This window comes from Mesoplodon densirostris, chromosome 9 (genome assembly GCF_025265405.1).
Source record: "Mesoplodon densirostris isolate mMesDen1 chromosome 9, mMesDen1 primary haplotype, whole genome shotgun sequence".
NCBI classification, from domain to species: Eukaryota; Metazoa; Chordata; class Mammalia; order Artiodactyla; family Ziphiidae; genus Mesoplodon; species Mesoplodon densirostris.
The window spans coordinates 86,586,351-86,609,514 of record NC_082669.1 but is presented as its reverse complement, the minus strand read 5'-3'; the positions used below and the strand labels follow the sequence as shown (position 1 = coordinate 86,609,514).

The 23,164-nt window shown below is 39.9% G+C and overlaps 1 protein-coding gene across 1 annotated transcript in view; it reads right to left on the bottom strand.

Annotated features, from left to right (window-relative positions):
* Window positions 1-12,569: 12,569 nt before the first annotated feature.
* The window catches only part of ASB15 (ankyrin repeat and SOCS box containing 15), a 41,105-nt gene continuing 30,510 nt past the window's right edge, over window positions 12,570-23,164 (bottom strand). The window contains exons 7-10 of the mRNA XM_060108433.1: window positions 22,164-22,335; window positions 19,782-20,352; window positions 19,127-19,280; window positions 12,570-12,742 (exon numbers count right to left, since the gene is read on the bottom strand). Coding sequence (XP_059964416.1) covers window positions 12,570-12,742; window positions 19,127-19,280; window positions 19,782-20,352; window positions 22,164-22,335 — 1,070 coding nt within the window. The remainder of the gene's footprint in view (window positions 12,743-19,126; window positions 19,281-19,781; window positions 20,353-22,163; window positions 22,336-23,164) is intronic.

Sequence of the window (23,164 nt, the reverse complement as noted above, 5' to 3'; positions counted from 1 at the left end):
AATCCATTGGATAAAATTCTGCTGAGTCATTAAACATCACTGCCCTGCCTAACCCTGGCCAGACCTAAGTATGATGAATAATTTAGATTTCTTTGCAACCTTGTCTACACTGAGGGAAAAAATCCCAGTCATATGTGTTCCTAGCATCAGCATTTTCTGTTTTGGGATTTTTACCTGATCACACTGTGTTTTCGAGTAGAATTGCTTTTTAGAGTCCACAATACTATAAGCCATCTGAAGATCTGCATTTTCTCTTTAAAAAAAATCTCTATATTGGAGAGAATTATTTTCATGCTTCTTGATTGTCAATCTGATACACACTATTTCCCAGGACATCAGCAATTCCCTTTTTAGTGAAAACAGTTTTTTTTTTTCTTTCAACCTTTTTTTCCCTTTAGTTTCCTCTCAAAAATGCTATTATTTGTTTCTTTATTCAACACCCATTTACCAAATACCTGCTGCGTGGATAGATACTGTGCTGGAAGCTAGGATTATAAACAGAAAAATAGAAATTGATCTAGTCCCTGCCCTCAGGAGCTCATACTCCTGGGAGAGAGGCAGACAGCTGACAGTAACACAGTGCAGTGACAGCTTCGCCAAGGTGCCAGCAAGACAAGAGCCGTGGAATAAATACAGATGAAGAAGCAAGGCAGCCCACGTGGGTGCAGTCAGAGAAGGCACAGGAGCCCTAAAGAGATTTCCTGGCAGAGAGAGCAGCCTCCGGAGCAAACGCACAGGAGTATGAAAACAAAAACATAACAAAAACAGGGCATTCTTTGGTATAGAGTTGGGGAGGAGAAAGAGCTAAGCAGAAACTGGCCTTCCCTGCAACTCTTTTTTTTTTCGTGTAGCCACCACCGTCATGCCTGGCACCTGGTAGATGCATATCGATGTTGAATATTTTTTGTTTGAAGGGCCAGGTCAAGGAGTTTTGGACTTTATTATCGTCTAAATTTAAGTGGAAATCTCTAACATTATCCCATAGCCAGAATTTGCCTTCTTAAATACAGGCAACTGTTAATCAGCAAGTGTCCTCATGTTAATGAAGACTCAACAAGAGCAAAACTCATCAGCATCTCCAAAAATCAGCACTACTAGCCCTGCCAGCAGATCTGGTGTTTCAATAAATAATATTTTTAGGCAGTGATCAGAGACCTCCTAACTCCACTTGTAAGTAATAACTACTTCAGCCTAATGCTCGGCAAGGCGGGAGACACTCTCCCTAAAGGTGAGTTTCTTGGCTTGCACTTTTGGGTCTTTATGTTCAGAAATGTTGAAAGGTCCTATCAATATGTTTTCTTTAATAATCCCCACATTTCAGGAAGAATTTGGTAATTTCAGGAATTGTTCATATTTCAAAATGTTTTGCACAAACTAATATATATAGGAAGGATAAACAACAAGGTCCTACTGTATAGCACAGGGAACTCTATTCAATGTCCTATAATAAAGCGTAATGGAAAAGAAAAAAAATTTTGTATAGGCGTTTCTTATCTATAACCACAAAGCAGAGTTAAATGAATGTACTGCAGGAGCACATTTATAAAATTTTTATTTCCCCTGGTCCTCGGCTTTGTTCTGCCGTAGGCACTTGTCACTCACAGATTTAATATATGTAGCTTCAATGATTTGAAAGTATCCCAAAGGGCCAAGATTTATAATGACATGTAATATTTGTGGTACGCGGGCCTCTCACTGCTGTGGCCTCTCCCGTTGCGGAGCACAGGCTCCAGACGCGCAGGCTCAGCGGCCATGGCTCACGGGACCAGCCGCTCCGCGGCATGTGGGATCTTCCCGGACCGGGGCACGAACCCATATTCCCTGCATCGGCAGGCGGACTCTCAACCACTGCGCCACCAGGGAAGCCCTATAATGACATGTAATTTTACTGAGCTAAAATCTGTGTCCTCAAGTTCAAGAATGATTTATGAAACTGCCAAGATAAACTTCTTCTGGGGTTCTCACCGGCACCAAAAACTCGACTTGCTCCAAATTTGATTTCTCTCTCTCCACCTTCCTCCTCTGAAGGCTTTCACATTTCTGAAAACGGTATCCTCATCCGCCCAGTCGTGAAGCCTGTGTGTCACCTTCTCTCACCAGCATTGTCATATTCGGTCCCAAGCTCTTGAATCCTACTTCATGTGTGGCCACTCCCCTGGTCCCAACTTGAGTCTAAGCTCCTGTCCTCGTTTTCTTTGATGACTGAAAGTTTTCCCTTCGCCACAATACAGCCAGAGTAATTTTTTGAAAACACAAATCTCATCAGGTCATTCTCAGCCTAAGACCCTCAAATGGCTTCCATTGTCTTTCAGAAAGAATCTTTCCCGGTGCCCTCTGGCCGCTTCAGGATCAGGCCCTGCTCACCTCTCCAGCCTCAGCTTGGGTTGCTTTCTCCACCCCTCACCCTCAGCCATGCTGGGCTTCTGAACTCCAGGCTGGCTCCTTCTCCAAGCCACTGCGCATGCCCTCCCCTCGCCTGCAAGGCCAATGCATCCTCCTCCTTGCTCTCAAGTAACACTCCTGAGAGGAGGCCTCTCCTGATGCCCGAGGCCAGCTTAGTTCTCCCAACTGCCACAAAACTCCATTCCAGGGGCTTCCCTGGTGGCACAGCAGTTGAGAATCTGCCTGCTAATGCAGGGGACACGGGTTCGAGCCCTGGTCTGGGAGGATCCCACATGCTGTGAAGCAACTAGGCCCGTGAGCCACAACTACTGAGCCTGCGCGTCTGGAGCCTGTGCTCCTCAACAAGGGAGGCCGCGATGGTGAGAGGCCCACGCACTGCGATGAAGAGTGGCCCCAGCTCGCCACAACTAGAGAAAGCCCTCACACAGAAACGAAGACCCAACACAGCAATAATTAATTAATTAATTAACTCCTACCCCCAACATCTAAAAAAAAAAAAGTTAGCCATTCTTATTAAAAAAAAAAAAAAAACCTCCATTCCACTCAGCATCCCACTTGGGATCACTTCATATGAATTTGTCTTTACAGGAAAGGTGTTTTCTCCCAAGGAAGGAACCATGTCTGCGCATTCACCGTCCCCAAGGCCTAGCATAGTTCTCAGGTGTTCAGGAAGTACATTTAAAAAAATACAAAGCCCAGAGGGTTTGCAGTGTAGGCAGGGGTAGATCCGGGTCTTATAGAGCCTGGAGATTTTACAGTGTTGGAGGCCTCTTTAAGAATAATAATAAAAACATTTAAATACAAGATTAGTTATGAGGCTGTATATAACACACTGATAGAATCACGACAAACTACTAGATCTTAGGTGATTTGAGCTTTCTTCTTCTGAAGCAGCTCATGAAGTGCTTATGGAGAAATGCTACCCAATTATAACCTGGCTTCTCGGCTGTCCCACCCTGCTCCCAACACTCCACTACTCCTGGGACCACCAACAGCCACAAGGGCCCAGAAGCTCCTGCTTCATGATCAGACTGTCTCTGAGTGTGGCCCCCAAACTGACAAATTAGCCCAACTGGTCACTATGTGTTCATATCTCATGATGCCATTTTTGTTCATTTCATGGATGCCTTTCTTATTTAAATTGTCCTCAGCTGGCTGATGAGAAAGCACAAAAATCTATGCCACAGTGTCATTTGCAAGATTGGGAAACTGGAAATTCTCTTATTTTCACAAATGTCAACTGTCTATCTACTGTTAACAAGTCATTCCTAACTTTTTCTTTGTTTGTTTGTTTGTTTGTTTCTTTTTTTAAGGCTTAGCTCGTCTCTCTCATTGTACAGGTGCCAGGTTGCTTCCTGAACCAGATCTAACTTGTTTCTCACTTACGCAGAAGGATTTGGGTTTTCAACATTTCCTGCAGTTGGTTGGTCCTAAAGCTGCTGTACTAATGCAATGACCCCTAAGGAAGTTAAGCTTCCGACTTCACTCAGTCTGTCTGCTGGGAGCTTCTCAGATTAACTGGAGACAGGCTCCCGGTGGAATGTCAGGCAAAGGTCAGCCTCAGCACAGACAACAACCAAGCAGGCCACGGGGATCAGATGAGAACTGGCAATACCCTTATCAAGTCTTCTCTCTCAGACTTGGCCGCCAAGCCAGTGTCCCAGCGATGCCAGCTTGTGGTCATGACTATGAGTCAAATTTAAAATTATTAGAGCTATTTATAAAAATAATATCTTGTAATTGTATAATTTATAGTTTACAAAATTCAATGTGCCAGGTAGTCTAACATAGCAATCTGATCTTTTAAAAATTGTGTGTAGCTTACACTTACTGCGTGCGAGGCCACACTTGATGAAATAGATACTATGCCTTTCATTTTACAAAGGATGAAAATGGGTTCTGAAGTTCTGAGAGGTTAAATAGTCCCTTTAAGCATACCCAGCTAGGAAGTGATAGTTAGTGTTATGTTCTGTAAGTCCAAGCTGCTTCTCATATTGAGATTTGCTAGTTTGTCATTTCCAAATGTACCATAATAAAAGGCAGATGGGATGAAAGACAGAAATTTTTAAATAGCACAGATAATGCTTTCCCTCGTGTGTAGTAGGTTCAAGTGTCTTTTGCTGAACTAATTCAAACATGTGAAAATGAGCCCCATGCAAGTAAATGGAAAGGTAAACTGATAACGTTAAAATTATAAAGGCAAAAAAATGGTTTGCAGAAAAATACAATAGTGAGGAAAGAAAAGCTGAATTTCCTCAATCAGGTTTTCCAGCTTATAACATAGGTCATAAAAATGGAATTCCAGGGCTTCCCTGGTGGCGCAGTGGTTGAGAGTCCGCCTGCCGTTGCACGAGACACGGGTTCATGCCCCGGTCGGGGAGGATCCCACATGCCGCGGAGTGGCTGGGCCCGTGAGCCAGGGCCGCTGAGCCTGCACGTCCGGAGCCAATGGGAGGCTCCGCCAGTGAGAGGCCCGCTTACCACACACACACACACACACACACACACACACACACACACAAAAGGGATTCCACTTTTGAAACCGGGAGCAGATTTGATATATATTATATGAAGTCCTAATAAAGGGAATTTTACTTGGGGCGTGCTGGAAGTTCTGAGGCTTTCATTCATTTCATCAACTAGTTTAGTTGTAACCCTGAGTGTTGATATGACAGTTTTGGAAGGTTTGCTCACTGTGTATTAAGAAGAATGATGTGGAGGGTCAGCACCCAAGACCACCCAAGACTTGGATCTGTTCCCCGGGAGGGCTCCCTCCTCAGGTTTATGACAATTGTCACTTGAGAAAACTCCAGTCCTGCAGGGAAGTGGTAACTGAAAGGGCAGAAGAGCTGAGATTCCACTGTGAAAAGGGGCTACGAAGGTAAATTCAGTGTCAAAGTCCAGGAATATGGGGACTCGGTGCGCCCAGTGATGGGAGAGTCAGTGCTTGAGAGCGGGTGTCTGGTTACTGAGCTTTTTCATTGGCAAATTTATCCAGAAAACCAAAGGCACTGTCTTTTCGCACAGACTCATAGTTCCTCACTGACCTTTCCTTCCACAGTTCCCCTGTGTTCTTGAGATCCACAGCCTTTTGAAAGTTTACCTTCTCTGATTTCCCCTGGAATGCCGTCCGTCCCCCCATTTCTGCTTGTTTTCCTTTCCACTGAACGCCCAGGGAATCAGAGCTAGTCTTCATGAGTGTTACAAAGGACCCACCCCACGATAACATGATTCCTTGTCAAGGTATGCCCTCAATGGGATGGGAAAGCTTCATTTTTAGCTCTCCAACCTGTATGCTTTTGTGTGTTCTGTAAACAATAATAATAGTAATGGTAATAATAAAAGGTGGGGAAGTCATATTACAACCAGCATGAGAATGTCAGAGGTTGGCAGAGCAGGCTGTGTTTGTTTGTGTTTGGGAGCCAGTGAGATTGGTGGAGGCGGCAAGCACCGTTCTGCCCTTGAATGCTGTGTCCTCATCGGCTTTTAATGGTCTTATCAGCAGAACAAAACTAATAAATCATGTGCTGCCAGCACAAGAACCAAGTGCTTTCCTCTGAGCCAGATGATTCCATTGTTTAGCTGGGCGACCTCAGCGAGGTTGTAAACACGGTACCACCTGTCAGGGAGACGCATGCTCTTCTTAGTTTGTTTTTGTTTTTTTAAGTGATTTATTCAGATGTAGTTCACATATCATAAAATTCACTCAACTTTAAGTGTAAAGTTCAATGATTATTTTCAGTAAACTTACCAAGTTGTGCAACCATCGCCACAATAGAATTTCAGAACATTTCCAGCACCCCCAAAGATCCCTGGGCCCACTTGCAGTCACCCGTTGTTCCTACCCCCCGAGCACCAGGCAACCACTCATCTGTTTTCTGTCTCTATGTACTTGCCTTGGCTGGACATTTTATATAAAGGGAATCTCAAAAGAGTGTTCTTTTGTGTCTGGCTTCTTTCACTCAACCTAATGCTTTTGAGATTTGTCCATATTGTAGCATGTTGCTGAATAGTAATCCATTGTGTAGATTGGCCATACTGTGTTTAGCCATTCACAGTGGATGGGCGTTTGCATTGTTTCCACTTTTTGACTATTCTGAACAATGCTCTCCTAATCTGTACTAAAAATGATGGTGTGGAAAAGACTTGGGATTTGGAGTCAGGAGTCCCAGACTGCATCATAGCTCTGGCCTTTACTACCTTGGTTAACTGTAAAAATGATTTCCTTATCTATAGAGTGGAGTTCATGAACTCCTTTCCTGTCCTCTCCTACAGCAATTGTAAGAATCAAGTGGGATGATGTATGTGAGATGCTTTGTGAGCTGTAAAACACAGGACATATGAAAGGCATTGTTACTGAAGTACTCTTGCTAGAACGTATTAAAATGAACTAGATTTCTCTCAAGATTCTTTCCACATTCATAGAACAAATGATCTGTAGGAAATAACTACGCTTTTCCTTCTGTAGACTTGGGGTTCTCACCAGCTTTCCCTTACCAAACCCTGTTATTTAGAAAGGTTTTAAAATTATTCAACCTCTCTTAAATTTACTTGTATTTTAAACTATTTTTTTTTTTTTGGCAGTATGCGGGCCTCTCACTGTTGTGGCCTCTCCCACTGTGGAGCACAGGCTCCGGACGTGCAGGCTCAGCGGCCATGGCTCACGGGCCCAGCCGCTCCGTGGCATGTGGGATTCTCCCCAACCGGGGCACGAACCCGTGTCTCCTGCAACGGCAGGTGGACTCTCAACCACTGCGCCACCAGGGAAGCCCCCAAACTCTATTTTTGATTGTCAAATAAAAGTCTTTTTTTCCTGTTGAAGAGAGGATCTTCAGATTTCCTAGAATCACTATAGGAAGTTGGACTCTGTACAGTTGCAGTTCAAATTTAATCAGGTCAACCTCCAACCCGTAGATTCAATTTCGCCTTTTGGGTACCTCAGGTGATTGTGAAGGTCAGGCCCCCAATAAGGGAGTTGGGGACAGAGTTGAGTCCAGTTGAGGGGCTTCCAATGAGTTAAAGTCTAAGCAAATATTTCCATCCTCCAGTCAAAGGTGATTAAAATTGTCACTTCATTGAAACAATATTAAACCAATTGGTGTAACTAGATCGTGAGGGCTATTCAAACATTCAGGAACATAGACTGTTGACTACCAAATGTCACGTCTAGTTATTTGACTTCCACAAAGCACGAAGAAGAGTTTCTCTGAGAAGCCAGTTCAGACTTTGCTTCAAACAGAAAGAACCGGATACTGGTATCTCACACCCACTCAATCCCCAAGCAAGTCTCACATCTATCACCCTCCACACCTTCTACCTTATCCAACACTATGAGCTGCTCTCAAGAAGTTTTATCTTAAATCTCATTGGGACATCCTGAGGTGAAAGACTTCCAAGGCAAGAGAAATGGCTGTCCGTCGTTTACTAGAATCTGAAAGCACAGAGCATGAGCACCCATCCAGTGCCTCTGGTGGAATTCCCTGGTCAATCCGACATTAGAACTCAGGTGTTCCCGGTGCCCAGAGTCAAATTACTAGACTGTCTCCTTCCAAAAACAGCAAATCCCCAGACATTTTTAGCATTCCCTGAGATTACACAACACAGGCCATTGAGGTCAAATAAGTCTGCTCCTTCTACACATCTTCTCCCCTGAGAAGCCCTTTCTTCCCTTTTAACGATTGATGATTGGGGCTTTACTAAGCAATAGCAGATGTGGGGTTTCATGCGCTAGGGGCAATTCTCTGCTGTTTTCATTCTGTGCATTTTCTTAAGGTATTTACAGATGATAGTGAGATGCCATCTATATCTCTAACATTTTTTTTTCATATTTTCCCACCTAAGCATGACAATCTTCAGACTTGTGCCATAAGACCAAGGTTCTTGAGGCTTGCAACTCTGGCACTGGCATGGCCACTATGTAACAATAATAATGAGAGCTTGAGTTTCACATGCACTTACTCTGTGTTAGATTTGGTGTTTTTACACTTATCATGTCTTGTTCAAAATCAAGCAGCCAATAATTAGTGAAGCCTGGTTCAAACTAAGGCCAAAAACTTCTCTTTGACTACAAAGTATATGTTCTTACCTACTACATTATATACGACTGTAGTAATACGTCACATTATAATGCATGCATGTATGTATGTATACTAGATGCGGATATGCCATATATATATATGTGCATATATGTGTGTCTGAAAGTATGGATATATGCATGTGGTGTTTGATTTTGTCTCGTAAATAACTTGAAGCAGATTAGAGTTTTTTTGCATTCTAAATAATTTCTGATTGGAAGGTGCCTATATACATAAGAGTAATATGACTTGAACCTAAAATTTCGGTAGGAACGTCTAATAAAAGGTCAAGATTTAAGTGTGTTCTCTACGTTATAAAAGACTCCACCTTTTTTGGGTAGTTTCCATGCTGTCTCACCCCTATGTACTGACTTTTCAAAAACCTGCATCAAAGGGAGTGTTACCTATGAATATTTGCTGTACCACATTTACACAATTGTTTTCACATCTTCTACGTTGCCATCTTGTGCATGGAAACATGTCCTGTGATTATCTAAAATGATTAAACCATATTCTTCAGGAGGCACTTGTTTTCAATGTGCTTATGAAATTATTGTAAGTCAGAAATGGAAATACTATTTAAAGATCGCCTACTGAAAAACTAAACAAAACACACACAAATGAGAAGCCATATCTGCTTCTTTCCAACCAGAGACTCTGTATGATACAAACAAAATCCACAGTTACCAAAACAGCAATGATCATCTTGGCAGCCTGGGAAGATGTCATCAAAACTCTATCATGTTGATTAAACATGATAGTGGTTAAACAGGCACCACTGTAGAATGTTTGGCTTCGCCTGAGGCTCACTGGGGAGAAGCAGCTGTTGCCCTCTCCCAGATAAAGTGACATATTCTAGGAGAAACAGAGTCCTAATTAGCTGTAAATTAATTCTCTTAACATCCAGCCCACCCCAAAACAAAAACACTGCTAGAAAATTTCAAAATGTGATAAGGAAAAGACCAAATCCATTTTGGATATAGTGATTGCCTCAGTTTCATAGGATATATTTTTCTCCTGCTTCACAAATACCAAAAGAGCCACTTTCAACCCACAGCCTGTGCAGTGAATTCATATCCTTACCTTCAAGTGTTTCTTGAATATATTTACATAAAACACATTAAAGACAATGTCAAACTTTTGTGTACTAGAGTTTTTTTAATATCTGAAGTATCCTAAATGTATTTATACAATAATATATTAAATATCAAACTTTTAGTTTATTTAATCTCTGAAGTATCATATGGCACACTTACATCCTTATTTTTAAAATTTATTGAGAGCAATATTTATAGGTAACAATGTATTTTAGCCACAAGTAGGAGAGCAACAGAGGAATCACAAAATCCCATACACCAAACATTATAGTTCTACTTAAATACATTAGAGCTTAATCTACAGGAAAATATATTCTTTAGGGAATAAAAGCTGTTAAAACTATAGCTTTAATTATACAGTTTTTTTTTCATACCTATAACTAGAGCTAAATACAATTTGAAAAGTTCATAAACCAATGAGGTATTACTATTGAAAGAATACAATAACCCTTAAGATAATAATAAGAAAAATCTAAGAAGAATGAGTCTAAGTAATTACATTATAAAGCTATATAACCAATTCAGAGACTCAAAACTATCATTTTACCATGAGGTCACTGATTACTTTTGTCTGGCTCTCATATGACATTCGCTCCTTCAGTATATTCAACAAGTAATTTTTGCACTTTCTCTCTGCTCTTAGGTAATGTGTTTGGCCCTAAGAAAACACTGCAAAACAAATCAGACATAAACCCTGCCCTCATAGAGCTTACAGTCTAGTGGGGCAGACAGATGGGGAACATAGGCCCTTGTAATACAGCATGAGAAGTGCAGTTCTGGGGCCTCCCATGCTAGAGGAAAGAACATTTAAACTGGGACCTGTAGGATAAAGAATGGAGGGGGGAAGAAGGAGCTGGAAAGAGGGCTCCAGGCAGAAGAAGAACATGCAAAAACCCTGAGGTGCAAGAGAGTATGATTTCTTCTATAACAGTGGCTCCCAAATAAAAGACCTCAGAGACTTGTCGGGCCAGAATGAAATTTTCACTCATCAGTGGGGAAATGAAGACCAAACTTCAAGTCTTTTCAAAGCTAAAGTCCTTCAATTATTTTTTTTAGATTTTTTAAACATTTTATGTACGTATGTATGTATGTATCTATTGGCTGTGCTGTGCGGCATACAGGGTTCTTAGTTCCCCAACCAGGGAACGAACCTGTGACCCCTGCAGTGGAAGCTCGGAGTCCTAACCACTGGACTGCCAGGGAATTCCCCTAAAGTCATTCAATTTTAATAACTGAGTTTAAGGCAGCCCCATTTTCTGGCATTAAAATGGCCCCTCTTTTAGGAAATGACAGTGATAAATAGATGACCCTATTTTTTAAATTACTAAAAACTACTAACATATAAAATCGAAAAATCTGGGAATCACTGTTCAAAGAATAAACTTCTAAAAGGTGTTGAACATGGTTAAAGAGGACGGGTAAGGGAGATATCAAGAGATAAGGCTAAGGAGGAAGGCAGGCAGTTAGATCATGAAGGGCCATGGAAGAATTTTGGAATTTACCTAAGAGCAATGGGAATGATTTTAAGCAGGGGAGTGAAACTTGCTTACATTTGTAAAAGATTACTCTGGGATGTTATGTGTAGAATGTGTGTTAGATGAGGCAAGATAGCAGGGAGAAGGACCAGATGGGTAGCACTACAGTGTCCCAGGAAGAAAGGTGAAAATAGCTGGTATTTGGGCTGAATTAGTGAGACTGAGTAGAAGATGACTTCATGAAATAAACTTACCAGGACTTGGTGATTTGTTATATTGGGTAAAGAAAATGAGATGGTCAAGGTTGATGTCCAGGCTTTTGACTTGGGAAACTGAGTTGATAACTGGGTTAACTATTGAGCTAGAGATGGTAAGAAAAGGAGCCTTTTTGTGGAGGAAGACAGTGAGTTCATTTTGGGACATGCTGAATTTGAGGTATCTTTGTATTCAAAAGTCCTTTAGGCCAATTGTCTACACAGGTCTCAAGCATGTGAGAGAAAGCTGAACTTCGCATATAAATTTTACATTCGAGGGCTTCCCTGGTGGCGCAGTGGTTGAGAGTCCGCCTGCCGATGCAGGGGGCACGGGTTCGTGCCCCGGTTTGGGAGGATCCCGCGTGCCGCGGAGCGGCTGGGTCCGTGCGCCGTGGCCGCTGAGCCTGCGCGTCCGGAGCCTGTGCTCCACAACGGGAGAGGCCACAGCAGTGAGAAGCCCGCGTACCACAAAAAAAAAAAAAAAAAAAAAAAAAAAAAAATTTTACATTCGACAGCATGTAGATAGTAAACGAAACCAGGGACATGGATGAAATTTCCCAGAGAACTTAGCATAAAAAAAAGGGGGACTTAAGACGTATTACTAAAGAGTTGGCAGGAGATAAGCAATGCAAAAAGAAGCCAGAGACAGAGGGGCCAGAGAGGTGGGAAGAGAGCCAGGAGAGCAAGTTATCCGGAGAACTGTTTCCTGGAGGGAGCAGGCAATCAGTCAGTTGCTGCAGGAATCAGTTGAAAGGACTGAAGGATGCTCATTGAAAGTAGCAACAAGCAAGTTGTTAAGGACCTTGAGAAGGGCCATGCAAGGAGCAGAAGCCAGGTTACAGTGAGTGAATCTGCAGACAGGAAAGAGCTCTTTTACGCCATGTGGCTATAAAAGAAAGGAGAGAATGGGGCAGCAACTGGCTGGAGATGTGGGTTTGAGAATGTGGTTCTTTGTTTTATAAACATAGGAGAGACTTGCTCATGGATATTGTAGGAGTCACTTGATAGGGAGAGTTTGAAGACTTATTGCAAGTGAAGACAATCCATAGAAATTCAAATGCAAAATACTGACTAGCTTTAAAAAATCACAATGTAAAAGGTCCTTAGAGATGTGAAATATGGTGCTCCCCAAAGAACCCAGGATCCAGTTATAAAATTGTCAATGGATTTAAATACATTAAGGATGTAAAATGGTTCCAAGAAATTCTCTGAAGGAATCTCATTTAAACACATTTTTTAAATCACATTTAAAAATATTATTTTAAATTATGGCAATTTTAGCTCTTGTCCATAGAGATCATACTCTTTAAATAATATGTATCTTTGAATAGTTGGTGGCAGAGAGAGCTTCTCCATTAAGGCTGGCTGGCAGAGTCGCTGGAGTCCTATAAGTCTTCTAATTCTTAACCTACATAAATGCTTTAAGGAGCAGGGATTCTCTAAAGTGAATGGGAAAAACAAGGGAAAAATAAAAACAATATTAATGGATTAACCTGTAAGATACAGACTGTTTTAGAATAATATTAATAGTGTCATTCTAAAAAACAGGCATGCACACGTTAGCAACTGGTGACTTTAAGTAAAATTCAAATTGCAATTAAGCCTTCCAGACCATTCCTCTAGAATGTAAGCTCCATGAAGGCAGACGTTTAGTCTGCCTCTGTGTCAGAAAGAGAGTCTGGCTCCTACAGGGTGTTCAACTACAATATGTTAAATGAATGAATGGACTTGATTAAAGAAAGCAAAGGCTCACATGTCCTTCTATTTATTTTTTAGAATTGAGTATTTGAAAGATATATTTCTTTACTTCCGCTCTCTCCTACCAATCTTTCTGATGAATAGTTATCTGTGAAACATCTGATACAAATGATTCCATATATCCATTATTCAATCTTAGGTTTGTTTCAGTGTCTGATACCTAAACATTTTATATTTTCCAAAAAATCTACTAATGTTATTCAAATAGCTGATGTTAACCTTTATTTTCAACTCTTACTTTATCTCTAGTACATTTACCTATAGTATAATTACAGTACCGATATATTATCCCAGCAGCATGAGCTAGTGAAAAGGCAGCATTGCACACGGACTTAGTTGTGGGCTCTGGACTCAGTCGGCTTGGATTAAAATCCTGGCTCTGCCACTTCGTATCTGTGTGATCTTGGACAAGTTATTTAACCTCTGTGGTCTCAGTATTCTCACCTGGGAAATGTGGATAATCCTACCTTACAGGGTTGTTTAAAGATCGAACAAATTGGGCTTCCCTGGTGGCACAGTGGTTGAGAGTCTGCCTGCCGATGCAGGGGACACGGGTTCATGCCCTGGTCCAGGAAGATCCCACATGCCGTGGAGCGGCTGGGCCCGTGAGCCATGGCCGCTGAGCCTGCACATCTGGAGCCTGTGCTCCGCAGCGGGAGAGGCCACAACAGTGAGAGGCCCGCGTATCGCAAAAAAAAAAATCGAACAAATTAATTCATGTAAAGTATTAGAAAAGTGCTTGGTACATCGTAATCATTCAATAATGTGAACGATCACTCACTTCCATAATCAAAGAGATCACATTTCTGTTCTATTTGAGATTATAAACATTCAAATTATCTTGAAAAAATTAAAACAGTGTTTTTGAAAAACCATTGAGGCAAACTTATTGTTACCAAACTAGGCAGAATAAACCCATCTTTTAAAAAAAATTACCATTTTATTTTTTTTCCCTAACAAAGCGTCTGCCCTACATCTACCTGGAGGAATCCTGACATCCAGTGGTTAACCATACTCATAGCAATCAACTGACAAGCTCTAGTTGCAATGATGTGTGACTGAGACAATAAAAAAACTTCCTGGTCTTGTTCTTACTTGGATTGCTTTTCTAAAGTCATAAGAATTGGTCATTCTTTTGCAATACAAACACATGGACAATGAATTACCAATTAGAAGCAGAATTTGTTCTATGACAGGAAGCACAGTGGTATTGGAGAAAGAGCCTATGTTTTGATGTGAGACAGACCTAAGAGTTCAAATCCTTGCTTTGTTATTTTCTGTCTATAACTTTGGGAAATGAATTTATCTAAGCCTTAGGGTTTTTTCCTTTACAGTCTCCAAAATATTTTAACTCGTCTATTGTAAAATAAAATATAGATAAAGCCACTGCACAAACATACAGTTTCTTAAGTTATTATAAGTCATTATCGGGTGAACATCTTTAACCATTTCCCAGGTCATGAACAGAAGAACTTCCCCAGCCATAACAGAATTCCCTCCACAATCCATCCCAAACTTCACTCCTTCCTCCCCTATAAGGAACTACTGTTCTGATTTTTATAGTAATCACTTCCTTTAGAGCTTCATCATCTCAGTGTGCTATCCCTACCCTATAGTATTGACAATATTTTTTTGAATTTGATGTGTTCTTTAAGGCTTTTTTAATCTGCAGGGTCTTCTCTCTATCCCCTTCATCCTTTCAATTAATCTTTGAATATCCAAAATGCCATATTTCCCACAGCCTGAATTTTGAGACTGCATTTTCATGGTGCACTTCTGTGTCCTACTGTCTTCTCTATTTCTTGCAGATTATTAGCTGGATCCAGAGGCTTGATCAGACTCAGGTTTGATCTCTTTGGCAAAACTATAGCTGGTGCTGTGTTCTTTCACCAAGAACCACATTACGGGGTATTAGCAGCTTACTGAGGGCTGCAAGATGGTGATATCTAATTATATCATTTCTTTTTAATTTATTATTTGGAATACTTTTATAAAAGGATACATTTGCTCATGTATTATTTGGTTACTGGTGGCACAAATCATACAGGTAAGGTGGAATAAATGCTTGCATCTTTTCCTTCATTAATTTTCAAGATAATGAATTGATTTTTTTTTATCCTTTGGAGCTGACCAATTTTTTAAATATTGTATTTAAATATTTTTATTGGGTTCAATTCATTGAAATAATTATCCCTTTGAAGCTTAAATTGTCCCATATTTGGCCAGTGGGAGCCTCAAGCTGGCTCCTGAATTCTTTGGACATGAGTCTGTGAGAGTTTGTTATCTGGCATGACCAGATATACCTGACTCATCTTGCATATTTCCTTCCCCAAACCTGAAATCATCCATTTCTCCAAGAAATTCTGGTTTCTTTTTCTAGGAAATGCTATTTCAAAGCCACAGTCTGGGTGCTACGGATATGCACTGCTACTGGGCTTGTGATTATTTCTAAGACTCTTCTGTAGACAGATAGACACACACACACGCTTTCAAGGTAAAATAGTTTATGAGTTCATACTAATAGTACCAATTCAAATTCAGAACTACAGAATTTTTCTTTAAGCTCTTCCGTATTACATCTGTATTCCCTTTCTTCCACACTGGCAATCCTGGTTCTCAAGGATACTAAGAATAATAGAATTAGAATATTCTAAATACTGACTACATCTCTCATTCTCAGCATAACAATATTAATACCATGCTACCAACCAATACAATTTCTGAGCTCTGTTAAAAATGTCTTTGTGTGTGCTCTTTCCATTTTTCTCCCATTAAAAATAGTTGTGTCATATCTACATTATCTGACAGTATAACCATTATATATCTTCTCCCTTTTAACTGGCACTCAGCCTTGGTTTTCTGTTTAATGCTCGTTACTGGTCCTATGTCATTATCTCTTTAGTTATTTTGGTTTGTCTGAAGCTTATTTTTTAGTAGGTTCTTGAGAACGTGATCAGAAGAGTAATATTGTTTAAGATAATCTGAATTTTTCCCTTAGAAGTCACTTGTTCTTTTTACCTACATGACCAAAGGGTATAGTAATTTGTAATTTTCAGCTTCAAATCTTTTTTTATTACAGAAAGTTTTTCACAATACACATTTTTGTATTTGTTCTGTTCCTTTGATTTGGTTTTCTTTTTCTTTAGCTGTCTTCAAAACTGTCCCTGTCTTTCAAATCCTTTTATATATCCCTTTATTTCCACTTTATTTTTTTAATTTTCTTTAATTTCATCTTCTATTTCTCCTAAGTCATTGTCTATTGCATTATTAGTTCTTGCTTTCATTCCAGTTCAGTCTTTATATTCGAAATTAATTTTTTGTTTTTCTTTCTAATTCCTTCCTCAGTACCGTTACCTCATTTCTGAATTTTTCTAATACTGACTTGCGTTGTTCTTTCATGTCTTGTGTCATTTTCCTTATGCTTTTTAGCTTGTTTTGAAACAGAGGGTTTCAATTTTAATCTGTTCTGAGGGCATGTTTTTCTGGCGTGCTTTTGTTGTCTGTGGGGATGTTATTCTGTTCCTCTTTCTATTTTTTCTTATAATAAATTTCTATGGAATTTGACTGGGATACTTTCCTGTTGTTCATTTTCATGTGAATTTAGTTTTCCTGACTTTCTAGAAGGATGCTTGGGTCAAGGTAGCTCTTCTAAGTGTACAGAGCTCCCTATTCTGCTGTCTTCCTGCATTGATCTAGAATATGGTGGCTGCCCCCTGAGGTTTCCTGGTTCTGTCTGTCGCCCCCATGTTCATGTGGACTCTCACATCTCTGTCCTGCTTGATTTTGACTTCACTCCCAGTGTGGGCCTTGGTTCAGAAGGGGAACTAGTTTCAAGAATTTATAGGGCCCAGAATATTTTGTAATTCCCCTTTAGCCTTAGTTTTTTGTGTTTTTTTTTTTCACAGTACGCGGGCCTCTCACTGTTGTGGCCTCTCCCGTTGCGGAGCACAGGCTCCGGACGCTCAGGCTCAACGGCCATGGCTCACGGGCCCAGCCGCTCCGCAGCATGTGGGATCCTCCCGGACTGGGGCACGAACCCATGTCCCCTGCATTGGCAGGCAGACTCTCAACCACTGCGCCACCAGGGAAGCCCTAGCCTTAGTTTTTTATTTATAAAAATTAGCAATGATAACACTTAACTCTACAAGTTGCGGGGATTCATGACATACTTTACATATACATTTCAGATACTTCATGTAACCTTACCATAATAAAAATAACATAAAATACTAATAATTTAGTTTTTAAAATAGCTAAATTTATAAGTGTTTTTTTTTTTTTTTTTTTTTTGCGGTATGCGGGCCTCTCACTGTTGTGGCCTCTCTCGTTGCGGAGCACAGGCTCCGGACGCGCAGGCTCAACAGCCATGGCTCACGGGCCCAGCCGCTCCGCGGCATGTGGGATCCTCCCAGACCGGGGCACGAACCCGTGTCCCCTGCATCAGCAGGCGGACTCTCAACCACTGCGCCACCAGGGAAGCCCTATAAGTGTTTTTAATGCTGTAGACTTTATGCTAAACACCTTACGTGCATCATCTCTTTAAATCCCCATAACAACCTTATGAGGTGAATACTATGCTAGCCCCATTTTGCAGTGGGAAAACCTTGTCATAAAAAGGATAAGTAACTTGCTCAAAGTCACACAACTAGTATGACTATCTTGGTCTTTTTACAGGAAATAAAAAATTCCCCTCCCCTCAATGAAACAAAAATGTTGCAATAAATTGTTGCTTGTTTCCATGAAAATATCAGCCCTGAATGACATATGCACTATATGACCCAGCCATCCTACACCTAGGCAAGGCCAGAGTTCCATCCCATTCTAGGTCTATCTGACCCCAGAGGTCGATTTCTAGGCCCACGACACTGTATGATTCATCAGATTCTCTAAGGTTCCTGTTTCAGTTGCCACAAAGTCTCTTGTACCGTCCAACTCATTCCAGTGGAAGCACCATGTGAGGAAAATCCAAGCTTACCTCCAAATCTGCATTCAGTTGAACTATCACTCTTTCTAGCCCATCAAAGTCTCCATCCTTCCTCCAATTTACGTCTCTTGCTACCATAGTCAAAATGGTCTAAATTCAGATTATATACTTTAATGTTTGAGACTCTGATGGAAAAAGTGCTTAGATGAAAACCACTATATTGCCCGTTTCTTTTTATAGAACTTTATACCTAACAAATATGGTATGTGAATCAGCTCAATGTTTCAGTTTCATCTTCTTGCCTATAAAATATAATCTACTAATTTGCATAAAATTTGGCTGATCCTAAAGACTAGGCTGTCACGGTTTTTCACATTTAAATTTGATTTAGGTGTATTAAGAGTGCCAGAATATTTAAATGTAATGCCAAGTTCTATGATGCTTCTTCGGGCTCTATAAAGTGATGTCCATGTAGGTTTTGAAAGTTCATTTTTCCAAACTCATATTTTGAAAGAGAAAACCTTTCCAGCTTGTGATTTTTTTTCTAGTTTCTATTGAAATTTGGAGTAATTTTAGATGTACTTTTATTGAAACTTTTGCCATATGATTCACTTTTATGATTATAAGTAAACTTTAACCTAGAGAGTACACAATGGCCTGCTTATAATACATACTTTTGATGGTAGGAATTTGTCAATAAAGACCCAGAAGAGAGCATATCAAAAAGGATAATTCTAATTCATTCCATTCGTTCATTTACTCAATATTTATTGAGTATTTACTGCTTACTAGGCATTATGCTAAGGCTTGAGAACACAAAAATAAACAAAACAGATCCCTGCCCACATGGAGATTACAGTCTATATACTTTATGATATTATAGAAGTTAACTTTTAAAAAGTGAGTTCTAGTCAGAATATAATATAGTAATAGTATTACTCATTATACAATTAAAGAGTTGGAAATTATCAAGAAAAGCAAAAAATTAGTATCATATCAGAGGAAGTATTAAGGATGATTTGAAGAAACAGATAATTCTGAAAACAAAGTAGCTATGAAAAAGTATAAAAAATGACATTAAGAAATTTCCCCTATATACATTCTCCATAAAAAATTTTGTAGGAAAAACTTTTGCTTTTACCTAGTATTTGACGGATTTCTGGCCATTCTCTCTGTACTTCTAGTGCAGATTTCAGTTTAGCACACAGAGGGATATAATCCATGTAATCCATTAATACACGAATAACACTGCCTAGCAAGTGTTTCATCCAAGGAACTGTAATAAACTCACAGAACTGAGAGAAATGATAAAATTTAATTTAGTAGTACTTTTAATATACTATGTACATAAACAATTTTGTTCTGAAAAATTATTATCTGTCTTTTTACAGGAAATAAAAGTTCCCTCCTTGTAATGAACAAAAAAAGAAAATTAAACGGTTTGCTTGTTTCTGTGAAACTATGAGCCCTGAAGCACGTGTGGCTCTGATGTGATTGTATTCAGGATGATGTGGAAGAATCATGCTTCTTTCCATGCTTCTAGCCCCAACATTCCACCAAATAATCATAAATTATTGATATATATTCCCACATTCTTCAACATTCAGTTTCGAATTCAAGAAAAATACACTTTTTTTTGCCTAGTTTTATGCTTATTTCCCCATATCATTGCAAACAAAAACTCAAGAACAAGAAAAATATAAAAGTTGGAGTTGATTTTTCTTTTCTTCTAACATCCCTAATGAGCAAACGTTAGGATGATGACCCAATATGAAGAAGAGAAGGATGTAACTCACCGGGTTATCTTTTACGACACAAGATGTCCATCCCGGCAGTATCTCTTCCTCTATCTCTGACCATACAAACGAATTTCCAAAGATGTCCCCGTGCATGCAGTCAAAGCACATCTCCACTTGATAGCCGTTATTCAGCAACAGCCTGAGCATTACCTCGTCATTTAGGGCATACTGAATGGCACTGGGGAAATGAGTGTCATTCACATGCATGAAATAACAATTGACATTAGCTCCATGGGCGAGAAGCAGCCTGACAATTTCATGATTATTGGCCCTTACTGCCACAAGAAGACAGTTGAGGGGATCTAAGTTTGGGTCTGCACCTGCAGCCAGGAGGACTTCTGTGCAGTGGATATCATTATTGCAAACGGCAAAATAGAGCGCAGTCTTCCGTTCATCATCATAGCTCTTGGAAATGTGGTCAGCAAGCAGGGTATTGACATCAAAGCCATTTTCAATAAGCAGTTCTAGGCACTGTGAATTTTGTCCATCTGCTGCTGAGTGAATTGGCGTTAGCCCACTTTTCTGGATTGCATGTTTGGATGTTACTGGAATAAGATATTTCAGGGCACTAAAAAAAATCAAATATCCACATGGCATGAAGAAAATCAAGAAATTAAGTAAACCAGCTTCCTCACTAGACAAGTGAATGCAATTTACTTAGTTTCCTTTATTTTCTCTAGATAACCTTACACAAAAACATATAATCTTTGTCCATTGACTTACTACTTTTCAGTTTAGTGTAATTTAGTTTAGTTTTGATTTAGCTTCCCAGGCTAAATATTCCTGGGGAAAATACTGGATCTTATATATTTGGTCCTAGAATTGTAATTATTCAGGAACCCTCCCCATCTTTCAGTTCTTCTCTGAACAGCATAATATCTATAATCAACCAATGCTATGTAACGAAAAAAGTATAATAGGAAAGTAAGCCCATTTGATGCCATAGAAGAATGCTTCAAACTCTTGACCATTAGGACATGGAGTCACAGAAAGTTAGAGATGGAAGCGACCTTGATCATCACTGAGTTCAACCCCTTTATTACCAGTAGAGCCATATGAAGTCTTGAGAAGTGAAATGACTTGTCCAAGGTCACATAGATGTAGGGCAATGACTACAATTTAGGCCTCTTGAATTCTCATTTCTTTCTCCCCTTTCACTGCTTCCTGAGCAATGTGTGCTTTAATATTGGCCATGTACATCCTGTCTGCTTACTTGAAATTGAATTATTGACAACATGAAGAGTTTTTGTTGTTCCATCAACGTTACATCAGTTCAACTGAGACAACTAACCACAGCTTATGTTTCAAAGAACCTGTGACAAATAGCTGTGAATTTCACACTTGATTGATGAACTAGAGAAGTATGAGAGCCACAGGCAAGGACAAGTTGATCTCTTGTGCCTAATTCAGAGCTACCATGTGTGAATTTATGAACTTTAACAATGTGTCACATAGTGTCAATTACGTGTCATTGGCTACTTAACTTAGCCAATGTCACCACTGAAATTGTGATAAAGCCTAATGACTTCGAAGTTTTTGAACTTATGAAATACACGTAATTGCCTAAAACCATGCTTTCATGGTGGGTAGTTTAATATAATGATTATAGATTTCTATTGATATGTTGGTTGTGGCACATTTTTGTGATTTAAAAGAATATCTGGCGCGGCTTCCCTGGTGGTGCAGTGGTTGAGAGTCCGCCTGCCGATGCAGGGGACACGGGTTCGTGCCCCGGTCTGGGAAGATCCCACATGCCGTGGAGCAGCTGGGCCCGTGAGCCATGGCCGCTGAGCCTGCGCGTCCGGAGCCTGTGCTCCACAACGAGAGAGGCCACAACAGTGTGAGGCCCGCGTACAGCAAAAAAAAAAAAAAAAAAAAAAAAAAAAAGAATATCTGGCTTTTTTCGGGGGGGAATAAAGAAACCTAAATTTATAATGAAACTTTTCTATTCAGGAATAAATTTGACATTATATTATAATATCTGTTGGTGTTGATAAAGATTAGAGTAACACAAATTTTAATCCTTTGCCAAGGGCAAAATTTTTAGACACCTGTAGCCATCTGTTAAACGTATTAAAAGAAACAAAAAGGCACATTTGGGCGGCTTGTGCAGAATTCTCACTTATAACTTACCTTCTTCTAAAAGAAAATATCTTTTCATTTTAAAAGTAGTATAAATTCAATGTGGAAATTTTTTAAAGTAAAGAATACAAAAAGAATGGGAAAAATCAAACAAATATATAGATATACAAAACTTGTGAACATTTTGCCTTTTTCTTTTTGGATTTTGGGAGGTGTATAGATAGATTTGGGATTATACCATATATACAAGCTTGTGTTTTTCCACTTGAAATGATCATGCTATGATTTATTACTCACAGATAATGTCCCTCGTAGGCAGCTCGGTGTATAGGAAGATGCCCTGCTCTGTTAGGTATGTTTCCACTTCCTCCATATTCCAGCAGGAGGGAGATGCAGTCAGGATTGCCCCCTCCTGCGGCCTCAAACAACACTGATGCCCCATCATCCGCCAAAGCAAACACATCCCCTCCTGGCAGGATAAAACATGCGGCATAGTGATAGCTGGACAGATTGTCAAGATAATCTCCTTAAAAATAACCTGCTGTTTTCCTTTCTGGTTAGGACTTAAAAGTATAGAATTAAGAACACCTGTGTTCTGTCTTTTCAATAAACAATCATGCAGCGTGTTTCATTCTAGTAGAAAATCTTTCCATCATAAGAACATCTGAGAAATCAAGTCAGTTTCCACGATAAGCAAAGGCTCCCCCAAAAAGGTACAGTTAGACTTTTAAAGACAGCAGTTAACACTCGATTTCAATAAATATTTATCAACTCTCTTCTGTGTGCAAACACCATGCATGACCCAGCAGAAGATGTTAAGATAAATAAATCTGACTATCTTAAGTGGCTCTGAGGGGAAATGAGACAAAATATCATCAAAGAACACAAACTGTATAATATTCAAGTGACGTCAGGACCAGAAGGCATGATGTAGGGGGAAGTGGTCTCTTTTCATTGTGGTTTTGTTGCTGACTGTGAGAGCTTGGGGCAAGCTATTTACTTCTATGAACTTCCAACTCCTCATCTGTAAACTAGAGTAATACAGCTTATTTCATAGGGCTGATTTGATAATTAAATGAAGTTGCATTTGGGGGGCGCCTCAAAAATGTTAGTCTTTTCCCCACAGAGGATAATGTTGTCCTAGCCTTTATTTACAGATGAGGAAACTGAGACCCAGGTGCTTAAGTAACTAGGCGAGAGTCAGACAACGGGTAGGTGACAGAAACCAGTTTAAGAAGTCAGTATCTTAATTCCTGGTTCCGTTGTTGTTTAAAGCACTTGGAGGTTTCAAAGGAGGA